The sequence below is a fragment of the Ambystoma mexicanum genome, chromosome 11, assembly GCF_040938575.1.
Source record: "Ambystoma mexicanum isolate Mex_15411 chromosome 11, UKY_AmexF1_1, whole genome shotgun sequence".
Lineage (NCBI taxonomy): Eukaryota > Metazoa > Chordata > Amphibia > Caudata > Ambystomatidae > Ambystoma > Ambystoma mexicanum.
In genome coordinates, this window is record NC_090934.1 from 861,617,570 (window position 1) to 861,633,524 (window position 15,955).

Below are 15,955 nucleotides of genomic sequence, written 5' to 3' on the forward strand. Positions count from 1 at the left end.
GGTGCCTATGTATTCTTCTCCTAAATGTCGGGGAGTACCAGTTTCGTATATGTTTCCCATTGGATCATGGTTCCAACAGGTGGTAAACCACATGCAGAGAGCCAAGTTGAGTTAAACATGGTTTGGTATGAGACAGTATTCTTTGTAAGAACATCTGCAACCCTGGATCTCAGGAGAGAACCTAATACAAAAATATACATTTTTTAACCTCTTCATAAATAGGAGATCGTTTGATTATGTGGCAAGGACAGCACTCTTTTAAAATGCGGCTTCTAGATACCCTCCGACGTTTGTTAATAGAAGTGACACATCTGTTCTGTCCCAATCACACAGGATTGGGTTTGGGAAGAGTCTGGATGCACATATTGGATCCCTCGTTCTACGGAGTTCCAGGAGATCAGACCTGTATAGGATTTCAATGGGTTTGGGGTGCTACCACATGTTAAACTCAGTGTACATGGGCTATTCATGAGGAAGTAGACTACCTTGGTGCTAGCTTTACCTGGGGACAGTGAGAACAAAATAGCAGCTCCTTATTTTTTCCCAGTGGTAAGGTAGCCTTTCATCTTTTGGCTTTGGGTGCTTTTATCACATATTACTAATTACACCTCACACCATGGTGGCATATCCCTCCAGTGCTCACCACTGTGCCTTGGAGATCGCTCTCTGCTATTGGTCGCCTGTGCTTCCTGCATATTTGTGCCACTCGCCTCTCTTAAAAACCTGTGACTTTGACTCCTCCCCTCTCTCCATCGGTGGTCTCCTATCCTGTGCCTCAGTCACAAAGATGAATACATTGTGGAATAGTGCTTTGTGGATACTCTCTCCCAATTCGGAATCCCTATGTTTGCAGCCAATTCATTGCAATCACTAAAGTGAGATTTAGTCATTTTTTAAAATATTATTTCTCCCAATATTATTTCTTCCAAAAAGCTGCAGTTGTCACCAGATTTGCGAGTGCTTTTTGGGGAATGAGGACACACAATATTAACACTGCATCAATCGGGACATGAATTCAAAATAAAACAGACTTCAGAATAAGATCGGCATTTATTGGTCAGTTAGTACAGTCAGGTCGGCAGATACAGTTCTAAAACCAGAAAGGGCAGCTTAGGTCAGGGATGGGAGACAAACACAAGACACAATCTCTGCAGGTCAGCCTGGCATCAGCACTCCTGAACGGCAAATGATACTGGCATAGATTAGCCTTTCTAGAGGACCCGGATGTGGCATGTTATACTGGTACAGTGATCACCTCTCATTCGACAACACCACTGAGGTCAGTCCTACTGACATAGACGAGCTTGCCTTCGGCGCCTTGAGTGAGGGGTGGGGCAGGCCGAGGGCATTCTATATAGGCATAGTTCAGCATGACTTCTCCTCTGTAGGGTGGCACAGTATTAAGATGGCACCTATAATATTATGTCATTTATAACGCACCTTTACACAAGTGATTCTAGGCACGGGAAGACAGGTCAAACAAGCTTACTTGGCCTTGTGTCATTCAGATCGTGCCAGTGCGATCATACTGCCTTGAACAACACCCTATTGTGGCATGTTGCACTGGTACAATCAGCACAGTGAATGGCTAGATAGTACACAAGCAAAGTTCAGCGCCCTAGAGTGGCATAGGATGAAAAAGACACAGGGTGCATCCGGCCTTGCCAATCCGAGAGTGCAATACTATCTTGGCACAGATCAGCATTGCTTCCGGGTTGCGGGGGTGGCTGTATTATCGACTGGCATGGAGAGGTGACTGCTCTATCTGGTACCTTAGGGTCGACCAATACTAGGCTCACGGACAAAAATATGTCTAAGCCCCTGAGGTGGTGAAAAATGACCATGGCAAGCCTACACCAGCCTGCTTTCCTAGCAGTCTGATTAGAATTGCTGACGACTGCACTAGCCAATACGCTTTGTTATTGAAAGCGGGAAGAGATGTGCCTGCTACCAGCCAGCAGCCTTGGACACTAGAAATCAGTACCTCTGGTATAAGAATCTACAATTGTTAAGGAGACCGTTTACTCAGCCACGCTACTGCCATTTGTCAAGAAGGCTTGTTTTTCCCCTCGCAGACGGCTCCTCTTAAAAGTCTATGCGCTGTGCTAGGAGATACGACTAATACTGACACATAGAAAAGATGAAAGCGTCTGAAACTTTGACCGGAATCTCCCAGATGTCTGGGCGACTTCCTCCTCCGCTTCTCGTCAACACAAGTATTCTAGAGACGCATATTCTCATAGTCGGAGGGGAAACGGCAAACTTTCTGTTCAAAATGGAGTAAGACAGCCATTCTTGAACGACCAAGAACTGCATATGAATACAATCAAAATGTCTTGTGCTTGACCATCTAGTCAAGAGACGTAAAATGCGATTCTAATGTATTATGCCTGAACTCTGTATTTACTGTGGTAATAACCGTCTGGACCAATACTTCACATGTATTTGGAAGCCGCCTTTGGGGGACGGGTGTGAAGGCGTGCTTCTAAGCGAGGTCATCTAGCACAACAAGATTCAATACTTCCCTTTGGCACACTTTGCACCGAGGAAGGTTGTTTTCAGACTAGACACAAACAGTACACCAAACAGCCACACGGTGGCACTACTGCATCAAACCTAAATGCAGGAAACCCTTGGGAGGAGAGGCGCTCCCGCACACATTTAACAACACGGAGAGGAGCATTGCCGCCTCCCAAGAATGCCGTGAATCATTGAGAAGGAAAAGCGCCGGTCGTGATTTCAGCATTGGACGCCACTCGGCATCTAGTTAAAAAGTGGTCATTGGCGCTCGGTTGCCGTCCCACGACAGAGACTACGAGGGAAAGCAGGTGTTAAGACAGGCTGGTTGAGTAAGAACCGGTGCAGCGAGGTGGGCCGGGCGTAGACCGTCACTGTAGGCATTGCTTGACGAGCACCTCCGATTCTCAGCTGTGCTCATTGCTTGGCTGCGGTCATTGGAGGCTCGGTCTTTATTTGTGGAGATAGGCATCCAGCCACAGTTCCCCCGACTCCTTCAGAGAACTGCAGAACAAGAGAACGCGGAGATTAGTGACCGTCTCTAAAATGATGCGTTATTTACATCGCGCTTTCACCATAGCGCTTTACACAGAGCATATTCACATACAATATCAGCCAACCCAAGTTTGTGCTCATTTATCAACCTCGGGTGGTTGAATGGGGGAGTTCATCTTGCCCAGATCCGAACCTGCAGGATTCGCACACAGATCGTAGCAATGAGGGCTCTGCCCACTGAGCTATCTTACCATCACTACAATCAGTCGGCGCTCTCCTCTTAACCTGGCTGATCCAGCCAGCTTGCCAATGAGAAGCTAGCTACCCCAGCCGTGCAGACTCCTGGATATGGAAGCAGCCTTCATTTCCACCATCTCTTCCCTGTTTCTCCCACATTTTGTCCTCCCGTGACCTGCTGACGCCCCCCACCCGTGCCACGTTCCTGTGCACCTATTTGTTCACATTCTCTAAACCAACTGTTGTCTCACCTGTACCCCATCTTTACATGCAACACTAACTCATGGGTCCCAGCACTAGTAGCCAGGTGCTTCCTAGCTTTGCCCATCTTTAGCCAGATGCCCAACAATTCGTTTCACAGCCTACTTGTCCCCCGCTTGTACTCTTGCCCCTCCCCTCGCCCTCATATCTACCCAATTGCTCATTCCATCTTCCCTCTAGTCGGGCCTTACTTCTCCTTCACCTCGAACCAGCTGCGCTTCCCCTCCAACATTAAACAGCAGCCCCTCATCATTATCCTTCATCTAGAACCAGCGACCTCTCCGCCCTGCAAAGCGTACCAACAGTCAGTAGAGAGAAGCGGGCACCTACTGCACAATGTCTGCGAAGGCAGTCAGCAGGGTCTTCGACTGGTACTCGATCCCATACTTGGTGCACAGCGACCTGACCAACGGAGCCACCTTCCAGTAGTTGTGCCGGGGCATTGTGGGAAATAAGCTGCAACAAAGACAAAAGCGAGAAGCTAAGCGTGCAAGTAGGGATAAGCAACCCGGCCAAAACAGTGAGCACGCATGCAGGCCTGGCCCGGCCCGGCCCACACAGCGGAGAGGCTAGAGAAGAGGCAAGATTGCAGCCACTACCCAGATGCAAAGAGCGGAAATGGGGCGTGTGGGCGGGACAGAGACCATAGAGACCTGCTCTCTTGCATGCTCGGCTCTGCTTTCTGAATGACTGGATCCAGGGCCGGCCCTAGGATTTGGGGGGCCCCGGGCAGCAAAAGATGTGTGGGGCCCCTTTATTCACATCGCAGAAAATGATGTCACAAAAATAGTCATTAATATCTGTGGGGATCAAATAAACTGATGTTCAATATCTGATTTTTAATTGTTAATATTACGGTTGTAGCAATATCAGGAGTGAGGCTTCTTTTGGAGTAGGCGAGCGAGGGAGCTGAATCGTTTGTAGAGATGGATAAATAGGCTTTGCTACCATGGCACTATCCTGCAGAAAAAGCACTTTGCTCCGTCTGGCCCATGGCCAATCTCTGCCCTCACATGACACAGGTTAATTTTTGAATGTTTAGGTTCGCTATGAAAATTCAAAAATAACCAATAGATCACATTTCAACCACATGTAAGACAACATCGGTGACTATGGTGCTTACGTTTTGGTTCATTCAGATGTACAAAAGCTGCAGCGTACACACAATTATTTGGAGGTATGTCCCAAATCTGGGAAGAAAAGGCTGACTTTGCCAATTGCACACCCACAAGGTCGGTCTTTTGTTACCAGCCCACTGCAGTCCATTTTGGGGGTCCCAACAACACCCCATTTCAGTGCGCGGCCTCCTCTGCCCCTTGGCCCCTCCCCTCCCCTCCCCTTACCGGCTGCGGACACCGGCTGCCTTCCTCATTGGTCTGCCGGCTGCATGGACGGAAACCCAATGCACAGCACATCGTGCTTCTGTTTGCAACCTTTTGTGCCTCCGGCTTCCGTCTGTGTGGCCTGCAGACCACAAACACATTATTTTCTATGTCAATTATTAATCACCCACCATCGATCTACACCAGTCTATACACTTAAGAGACGCACATGAATTGTGTGTCTGATTATATAAGTGATCAAAAAAACAGTAATAGGCGCCCCTCTGCGAGAATAAACACGACTGAATGACTTTTTTTTTTTGCGAAGGTAGCCACCTGGATGCCTCGCACCTGTTTGTTCATAGAAGTAGATTTTCCACGCAGTTATCTCACGTTTTGTGCTTGGTAGCAAGAGGGTTTTTGTTTTATTTTGTGTTATTGTTTTGAGAAAACTTCTTATGAATACAGTGGGGGCTCTTATGTCCCAAATGTGGTCAGCCGACACGTGTTTCGACCCGTAGGTCCTTTTCAAGACTATGTAATGCGGTCCGGCGCCCCCTATGGGGTCCTTGTGTGATAGGGTGCGTTGGTTCCTGTAATTACAGCTGTGCTCTTGTTGGGCCCTAATATTCCATGTCGCTCCGCGCAGTCGCGTCCTGCTCGTGTGATAACTGTGTGGAAAATCTACTTCTTTGAAAAAACAGATGCGAGGTATCCAGGTTAACTCCCCTTCTCTCTACTAATCAAATATCCACATCAGTCTTTGTCATAAGTCCCTGGGGTTGCTGTTGATACTGTTGTTCAGTAGGGAATTGCCATAGCATTTTGGTGCTGGACTGCCCATGTTGCTGGGACAAAGCCTGATATGCAAATGGTCATTTCCCTTCTGTGAAAGGGACAGTGAGCTAAAGTGTGGCTGCGGACTCTCGAGTGGGTACCTTCCCAAAGAACAGGTAATTTAGCTGTGTTTGTTCTCGCAGAGGGGCGCCTATGACTATTTTTTGATTGATTATCCAAGTGTGCATGAGATTGCATTTTTAATGCAGGCGATAATTAGAGACACATGTGACACCTATTCATTCTATAGAATGCCATAACTATCTATATTAGGGCCAGTTTTAGACAATTAGCGACTGAAGATTGGTTTATTAGTGCCGAATGTAGTCCAGAAGGGGTGTCTTGTTTTCACAGCTAGTATCTACTGAACAAAACATACAGTACAAACCTTTGGGACTCTAGAACCTGCAAATGAGACTGCTTCATATCTTATTCCAAATCGGAGGGACAGAGCGATAGTGAAATGATTCCGATTGGTCCTGCTCCATTTTCGCACTCTGACAAGCAGATGTAAAGGTGCTGAGGATAACACGCGCTCCTGCAATAATGGTGTGACAGAAACACCCCTACCTGCATTTTGTATGAAGCACACTACTCTACTCCTCTGGGCACACATGCATGAGGGGTTGCAGTGCAGCTCTCCTATACTGATTGCTGTTATTAGACGTCGCTACTTTCTTATCTACGGTTCTAAATATCATGAAAAAGAAGGCCTATCTAGCACAACTTAGATGATTGGATATGAATATAAATGTATTGCATGTAACAGTATTTTATAGGTCAATATATGTAATTGGAAATGTGGTTATTCTTGTATGTAAGGGAAGCTTATGTCCCTTCTTTTGATATACATTTTCTTCTGGTCAAAACACTGAAAACTATACATTCAGCCCGAAGGTCATCCACTATCACTCACAATTATGTTTCCCTGCATCCCTAATGTTCATAAGGACTTCCCCCAAGCGAAGCAGTGAAAGTGGGGTTGGCGGTGTCTGGATCCCGTGTTTTGTTGTGCTGCAGTCTTCTTGCTGCTGTTTCTTTAAGCAGCCCATCCAGCCTTCCCAGCACCCCAACTGCTCATAAGGACTTCCCCCAATCGAAGTAGAGCAACGTGGTGTTGGCTTTACTTTATTTTCATCTTATCTTGGCGAATTATCTTTTATCTGGACAATTGACGCATACTGGCCGTTACAAGCCGGAAGGACTGCAAAGAAAATCGCTGAAGCAGCGTTACTCCAATCATCGCTCCATCTCACTAGCGGTAAGAAGGGTGCCGCGTTAGCTCAACGCCTTTTCCATGAGTCACAGGTGGGAGGCTGGAAGACTCATTGATCCAGCTTTGGGCCTTAACTTCACGCTGACAGCATCTTGTAAGGCAGCCCATCACCTGTATTTGGAGTCTGCAGTTAGTCATCTTCCAGTCAGGCATAGAAATTGCGGGCATAGGCCTTTGATCTGTGGCACTAAAGGAAGTATTTCTCTGGATGCAGAGTTCAACTAGGGGTGGCTGAAAAGTGGGTATAGATCACACCTGGATTTTACGCTCAGACCTCGTATTGCAGAGACTGTGAGCAAAGCCCTTCGATCTGCACAAGGGTTACCACTCAAAAGAACTGGTTGTGAGCAACCCCTATCGTTTGGTTACTGAATTAAGAAAAACTTGAACGACTATTATTTCTACCTGGTAGTGGAACGAGAACGTGTATCAGGTTACCGTTTTGGGACTTACTCACTTAGATTTGGGTGCAGAGACTGCAGGCTAGGCCTTTGATCTACTCAAGAAACAAAGAGAGTAATTCTTGATCATGTCCCGACAGGGGCTGAGAAGGCAGTCAAGTGTGGAAGGGCCAGCAACCTCATGCCTAAAAATGGATTCTAGCGGATTGAGAAACTTTGCAAGGTCAAAGGAGGGGGCGTCTCAGCAGCAGGAAGACCTGGAAGATCAGCAGGTTGAACAACTAGCGGAATCGATCACCGAGGGTAAACCTGGGGGAAACCCAGGCAGCAACGTTACCAAGAAAAAGAAAAAAAGAAAAATCGCCGAGACTTGGCCTCCCATATTCAACGTACAATCAGGGAAACAGTCCAAACAAGATCATGAGTTATTGAGGGCGGGCAAGCGGAGAACTATGTCAGGGGGGGCAGAGGAAGTTGAATGGAAAAGGGCCCCTGGACTCCGGCTATGCAGGGGGATCAGCATTGATTACAGCCTTCTTCCCCAGGAATTTTAGTGGTGGCAGCACGGGTGGTAAAGATCTGGGACAGACAGCATCAGTAACTACACCACTTCGTCCCGGGTCGTTGGTGGGGCAAGATAGCGGTGAGAAAGAAAGTGAAGAAGGGCCACCCCACCCGCAGAATATGGAGAGAGTGGAGACCCTCATCATGAACGACATAAGTCTAATTGAACATGTAGATTCAATACTGTGCTAAACAAAGCAGCAGACGCCCCAAAGGTTCAATGCCAAGAAGGATGTTATGCAAAGGGTGGAGGTTGTGGCACAGATCCATGGGGGGAGGCAAGGATAATGTGGGCCCCCCCCTTAGGACCAGCAACAGGTGCTTAGTCTGGTGCAGGTGGGTTTATTGACTCTGCCTGCTCGACAAAGAACGATGCAATCAAGAATGCACCTAAGGAAAGTGGAAAGTACGTACAGAGTTATAAACTCCACACCAGGAACATTGTATCTGAATAATCCGGTGAAGTCTCTTTTTTGTGCTCTCCAACTGACTTGAATAAAATCATTGATAAGGAGGTGTCCGGGGGCTCAGGAGGAGATAGCCTGAACATTCCGTCATCCCAAGCACGATTACACCTGGATGAGTCAGACGGATCAGAATTACATCATACACTAAGAGAAGTGGAAAAAAGAATCCGACTGACTCACCCGACAGTTTCGGCCTTGACTGTAGTCCTCCATTCATTTGTGACACTGTACGATAACATTTGGTTATGGGTAAAAGCTCATACTATGATGTTATCAAACATCAATTTTAAAGTGGAAGAACTGGGGGCGGGGGGAGGGTGGGCCGTCTTGTACAAGCTGAGAATGTAAAAGTTGGTCAGAGATTGGCAAATGATGTAATGAGGGGTGGGGGCCTAAGGGGACAAGAGAATGTCTCAGAGTGTTATGATCATAGAGGACGAGTATATTGCATACTCAGCAGTGAAAGGGGATGGAATGACCATTCCAACCTCAAACATGGATTTGATTGTATTCAAAGAAGTGGGAGAGGGTAAGGACATCGGTTAAGAATTGGATGGTGAAATGGGAAGTGTAGAGGGGCGGAAAACAACAGGGAATACGGTTAAAAACAATCAGCAGAGGAAAACAAAAAATAAGAAATCTCAAAAAATACGTCACCCAGAGCTTTTTTGAGGACTCTGTATATGGCGGATGTGTGGGAAACATGGTTAAAAGGTCTCCTGTGGTGATGGACCATTGAAGTTGGCTACAATTGTTGATGGAGAGGGTGGAACAGAGACCAAGAGTTGCTTCCAGAGCCAGAATAGTGGTCAACATACGGATAAGATGTTTGGGGGACTATCAGGTGAAGGGGCTCAAAAGGTTTTGAGTTTGACTGGAAAAGAGAACTGCATGGAAAAGGTTCCGTTAATTGGAGCCCAAACGATGAATGAGGCATCTGGAGGAGAGGTAGATGCTGGAATGACTCACTGTAACAGGATAAAAGGGAAGGTTGAAAAAAGGATTACTGCCCCCACAGTTAATGGGAAAGGCGGAAACTGTTAATGCAACCACAAAATATTGACCAGGGGGGTTTGGAGGTGGGTACACTTCCATCTGATAAACAGGAGCAGCTGCCTTGGCCCCCCAATGATGATTGGTGCGCAGACAAATATGTTAAGGAAGTTTGGTCTGGTCGATAGTGCACTCATGTCAATTGAAACTCAGACAAATAGATTGCTGCTATGCACAGGGAGGAACGGGACGGAGAATGGGGAAGGGATGCAAGAGATGGACTGTCATATACAATGTGGGAAGAGAGAGAGTGAGAAATTGGGGGTTCCAGTGGGAAGTTGGGACGATAGCCAAAGATCTCGGTGGAGAGGGGAGTCTGCACAGGGTGATCGAGACTGCTGGGTCGGGAAAGACACCTGGTTGGGAAAACTATATGTGCCAAAAAACTATGAGGTAGATAGCAAGAGCAGGAAATTAAGGTCGAATGGGCATCAGCAGTTAAGAGCGCAGGGTAGGCAAGTTGAAGAGGCCCCAGTGGGTTCAGGAAGGTGTGTGTGGAGGCAGGAATCCAGCAGTATTTTGAAGGGTGCAAGGAACACGAATGGGGGGGGGGGGGCAGGAGCAGAAGTTTTGGGATGGAAGGATGGATATCTCCAGAAGGGGGTGGGGGGTGAGATAGGAAAATTGAGGCAAAGTATGGAGGTGGGAAGACCTATAAGGCAGAATTGAAGAGTCGATGGGGAGCCAATCTGAATATTTGTCTTAACAGAACCAATATTCTAACAATATTTGCGGAAATCCCAGCGCTAAGTCTATTGTCCTCCTTTGACATTGAGCGAGTAGAGTTCCCTAACAGGGACGTGATGGACTGCTGTAATCTTTACTTTGGATCCTGACTGGTGTTGGACACAGTCTTAGCAGAAAGTGCGAAACATGAAACTATGGGATTTGATATAACGCAGATTGATGACACAAGAGTCGCAGGGAAGCCACCGGGGAGATAAACGACATAAAAATCCCTTTTGATCATTTTGAACGACACTCCAATTGGGTGGTAAGTGATAATGATCTGAAGGAAATAGGGGATCACGTCCTCTCTGTGGACAAAGAATGTGGCATAATGAACACTGTGATGTGCAATATTCTAAAAGAAACTCTAGGGACAAGGTACTTCTTAAAAGTAATCTAGAGCAAGAAACTCTGAATCTTATATCTTGGAACTCTAGGAGTCACGGGCAGTTGCAAACGAATGTGGAGCTGGTTGAAATATTGAGGGTGGCGGATTTAATTCTGCTACAAGAAACCTGGCTAAGGGAGGCCCCTTCATTGGACGGTTATGAGGCAATTTTCCAGCCGGACAAGTCTGGCGGCGAAGGGCGGCCATCTGGAGGATTGCTTGTTGCAGTCCGATCCTCACTGGCCTTGACAAGGGGGGGGGCACACTGAAACTACCATTTGGGGCAATGGTTGTTGCTTTGCATAGTGAATAACTAAAAGGCAATTTACTGGTGATAAACGTTTACTGGCACTGGGAAAGCCAACTTGGAGGAATTCTTGAAATCTCTAATTGCATCATGCAGTGGCAGGAGATTAAGGAAGGTGGCAAGGTTATAGTCGCAGGGGATATGAACGCAAGTTGCCTAGGAGTACTAAACGATCGGACCAAGGGCGAGAGTAATGACCTTAAGCGAATTGCTGGAAGAAAATAGTTGGGGATGTTGAAAGTGCTAGGTCTGGTAGTGTTGAATGACTCAGTTGATGGTGGAAAGTAAGGAATGTATAAATGGCATAGCGGGTCCCTAAACTCTACAATCGATTACATCTGCACAGACCTTGATTTTTTGGAGAAATGCAGGGAATTTAAAATCGTTGAGTGCATTTAGTGATCACTGCTTTCTAAGGGCAGAATTGGCTGCCAGAAGGGCAGCTATAAGAACAGGGTGTCCAGTGGATTTAATCTCAAGCGCCAAGGGGAATAGACTAGGAGTGATAAAGAACTTTACAGGTCTTAACAATTACTTGGGGTCCCAATATGGACAATCGGACCTGTAGTGGAAAATGAAAGCTTTCTGTACAGAGGCCTTTGACGAACTCCTAAATAAATTCCAACAAGGGGCACCACATAGTGGGGGAAAGGTTACTAGGCAAACTAAGAGCACCCCCAAACATGTCTCTGATGAAGATTTGGTGGAGGCAAAAAGGAGGATGAGAAAGGAGTTGAGATCCGCTGGAAGGGAGGACTTCCAGGGGGATGCATATTCTAAAACCATCAAGAGAATAAAACAAACATACAGAAACTACTGTAAGAGTAGGAGAGAGAATATGATACAGAATCTATGCTAGGTGTTTTGATCAGGAAAGATTCTAGAGCCTTTTGGCAATTGGTAAACTCGGGAAACATGGAGCACTCTCTAAAACAACTGAATGCAGTCCGAGAGCAGAAATGGGTGGCCTTCTTTGAAGAACTATATGGGAATGGAGAGGACATATTTGGGGGGGACTCAGGCAGTAGTGTTGAAGGATGGATTGATGAGAGATCATTGCCAATGGAGTTGGAGGAGGTCATGGCCTTGATAAGGGCATGTAGTAACTCTCGTGCAGCAGGTCCAAATGGCCTGTCTAATGCCCATTTCAAGTCCGAACCGGAAATCTGGGGGAATCCTGATCATTAGATTTAGAGGCATAGTGAGATCAGGAGTGTTCCATTCATCATGCCAACTGGCCAATGTTGTGCCCATTTATAAGCAGGGAATAAGAAGTGATCCCAAGAACTACAGACCAATCTCACTGATTGACGCTGACTGCAAATTGTTCTCATCTGTTCTCTTGGGTCGCTTAAAGAAATGGGTAAGGGACTCTAAAAGCTGTCCATGTTCCAAACAGGCTTTAGAAAGTGCCACTCAACATCCCTGAATGCAGTAGTGTTAAAAACTTTCCAGCAGTCTGCTTGGGCATTGAAGGAAGGATCAATCATTGTAGCCTCCATAGACCTCTCACACGCATTTGATAGGGTTGATCGAAAGATTCTAAGGCATAAACTGCATGAATGGGGGCTTCCCGATGACTTATTGAAGATCTTGATGAAACTGCACTGTAATTCAGCAATCAAAATAAGATTAAATAAAGGTGATTTATCTAGACGTATTGAAGTAAAAAGGGGGGTACAACAGGGATGCATTTTAGCTTGATGCATCTTTAATCTATACTTATCTGATGGTTGGGAATATCGGATAAGTGTGGCTTTGTGTCCCCAAAAATAAGCAATCTGAGAGTACATGGGTTATGCTATGCGGATGACTTTCTGCTATTCGATGTCACTAAGAAGGGTTTGCCACGACCTTTGAAGGGTTTCTCCCACTATGCTTCCAAAAATGGGCTAAAGGTCAACCCTGCAAAGACTAAGATTGTGCACTTCTCAAGAGGGGGGAAAGGGGAAAATATGGCATTGTCTCCAGAGGAGTGCAGTATTGGATGCTCAGACCAGATGACTTATTTGTGCTTTGGAACGTTTGGACGTCCATCTAGTGGAAAGATATGGACAGGGGTAAAAGTAAAGGCGGAAGCATTGGCAATACAACTAACAAAGCTGGATGGCAGATTTGGTAGGTTTTCGATCAAGCAAGCTGTCCAGTTTTATGAGGGGAAAATTGCCTCTAAATTTCTGTAGGGTGGGGAAGGGTTTAGGGCCACCCTTGTTGAAGGCTTGGAGTCCCTGGAAGCACTGATTTGGAGGAAGTGCTTGAAATTGCCCAATTCAATCCCAATTTCAGCAATTCTGTTTGAATTTAGGCTGATATCACTGAAGGCACGAGTGTGCTGGAAAAAATGGTCACTACTAGCAAAAATTGACCCTATGGAACACACGCTCTATGAACAACTAAAAAAACATCCAGTAACAATGAGGTCATTGGGTAAGAAGGAGGACGTTCTATGTGTATTGGAAAAGGAATGTGAGAATATGGTGGGAGAACTGGGATTGGATATAGATCTGTTACTAAACAATACAGGAAAAGTTTAAAAAAAATCCCTCTTTTATAAAGATTGGTGTGACACTCTGGAACGTTTCCATGCTTACCCTTCTCAGAGTCATCTATCACTGGAGCATAAGTCCAGGGGAACTATATCGCATATTAAGTTTCAATTTCCAAATAATCATATGTAGAATCAACTCCTTAGATTAAGGTGGAATATATTAGATTCCAAGGAAGGTCTCTTAAGGTGGTGAATGCTAGGTAGGAATGATGGAAAATGTAGCTTCTGTGGAACTGATGGGGTGATTGAAACATGAAGACATATGGTCCTGGATTGTTTGGCCTCGGCAGAAGCAAGAAATACACATATGAGTAAATTCTGCAGTAAATGGATGATGTTACTTGTTGATCAAGTATGGCAACGATGCGTCTGTATCAATAGCACAAAAGACGGACTCGAAATTGTAGCCTTCCTTAAATCCTTGGAGTTAACAAAGAGGAATATTCCTTGACACATGCTCTGATGAGGGGCTTTAAGGAACCTCAGACAGCAAATGGAAAATTTAAGTGTATGTATAATGAATTATTTTTCTATTCTTTTATAGATTATGGTTGTTGTAAAAATTGAGATTTATTAATCTTGTTTTTTTATTCTTGTGTAAAGATACTGTATTGAGTTTTTATGGCATTCTTTTGTATGAGACTGTAAAGTTTTTTCTAAAACCAAAACAATAAAAAAGGAAAAAAATGTTTTCATTCCTCTACATGTGAGTAATTCTGTTCTTCTTTGTCTCCCTGACTTTTCCCACTCTTCCGCTCTCCTTAGCCTCCTTTCCTTTTCACCCAACAGACCATGGTAAGGTTGCCACCTACTGTCACAGTTCACCTCTACATGGACAAGACTTGGAGACTTAAGGCCATTATGGTGGCAATGTGTGCAATATAAAAGACAAATGACATACCATATGCTTAGTTACTGTGAGACTACTCATTATTTGTATATTTCTTCTTATGATATCTTATTTTACCCTTACAGACTTTATGCTTCTATATTTACTGTATGTTATGGAACTTATTGCTCTAAAATAAGATTACCCCTTTACCTTTCTCTGCCCATGTCACATGGGGGCATTTAATTAGTTTGCTAATATCGCTTCTTAGCTGGCGTCTCTTTATAATTATCGCCTTACTGAAATTGTTGTGATTGGAGTTTATAAAAGCTCTTTTTAAGGGGATTGCATTCACGTCGGGGAGTCTCCCCAACATAGACAAAAGAACAGGAAACTCCTCTGGTAGAGAATTTCTGTTTTTCTCTCTGGTTGTCAAATTATTCCACCACTTTGATAATTTTGCATTTATCCTGTTGGTGTTACGGCTAAATTGTATAAGCCTATTTCTTGTTCCAGATAAAACCAATTGTTTCTTTCCCATAAACTCTCTATCAGTCTCCACTCCTCCATAGGATAGTTGTAACATCGCTTGATCACTCAAACCCGTTCTTACAATCTTAAAATCCCCTACCTCTGCATTGTCAACAAACAAAATAAAAATATAATCAATAAGAGGCCGAGATCGCATGAAACCAGGTTGACTCATCTTTCAATCTTCCTTCTAACAGCAAGTTAGTTTGCGTAAACACCCATCGTGACAATAATTGCTTCCAAATCCTCCCATGATTACTGTTGCTCACCAAAAGGGAAACAAAATCTTAAACAACAGTATAGAACCTGGTGTAAGCATCAAAGAGTCCAAAAATATATTGGTAGGAATCAGGAATTACTAACTAGGATCATTAGGAAAGACACCTGTTCATCTGGTGGACCCTAAATAATAAAAGCAAAATTCAATCCCATGTGCAATCTTGCTGTGTATCAGAAGAGGTCTGGGTAGACTTGTTCAATAATACATTCAACAGAAATAACAATAATGTCAGTTTGCTGGGTACCACCAGTAGCGAGACTGCGGTCTGGACTTTTTTGTTTGATTGATATATATTGAAGTTATTATCAACAAACTAAACAACTCTCGAGCTGGCCCGGATGGCGTGACTAGTGGCATTTATAAAAAGAATCCATTGTTATGGTCTGACATTTTGTTGAATCTATTCACACACATAGCGAGGGAAGGAGTTTGTCCGAGCTCCTGGTCTAAATCTATCCTGGTATCAATTTATAAAAAGGCAGACAGGGAACCCAGCTAAATACCGCCCTATTTCACTGATATACTCTGCCTCGAAAATGTTTGCCACAATAGTACTTGCGGAACTGACATCTTGGCCAGAGAAAAATCAGCACTTTAACCCGCTGCAAATAGACTTTCGAAACAGGGTGAGCACCGTGCTGAGTGGTTTGGCCCTCGCAGCGTGTGTGTCTGACATAGGAGCCAACTTTGGTCGTTCACTTTATGTGACGGTGATAGATCTCTCCTCTGCCTTCGATAATGTCAACTTGTCCCGGTTGAGGCAGAAGTTGGAGACTTGAGGGATAGACCGAGAAGGTAAAATTAAATAGAATAGGTGAGTTATCTAGGGGTATTCATTTAAGGACGGGAGTTCGCCAAGAGTGTGCCCTTGCCCCCACATTATTTAGTCTGTATTTGGTCGACCTCTGGGAAG

The 15,955-nt window shown here is 45.0% G+C and overlaps 1 protein-coding gene across 1 annotated transcript in view; it reads right to left on the bottom strand.

Moving 5' to 3' along the window:
- Positions 1-1,031: 1,031 nt before the first annotated feature.
- The window catches only part of FADS1 (fatty acid desaturase 1), a 185,273-nt gene continuing 170,349 nt past the window's right edge, over positions 1,032-15,955 (bottom strand). Inside the window, exons 12-13 of the mRNA XM_069623891.1 lie at positions 3,841-3,966; positions 1,032-3,021 (exon numbers count right to left, since the gene is read on the bottom strand). Coding sequence (XP_069479992.1) covers positions 2,970-3,021; positions 3,841-3,966 — 178 coding nt within the window. The 3' untranslated portion in view covers positions 1,032-2,969. The remainder of the gene's footprint in view (positions 3,022-3,840; positions 3,967-15,955) is intronic.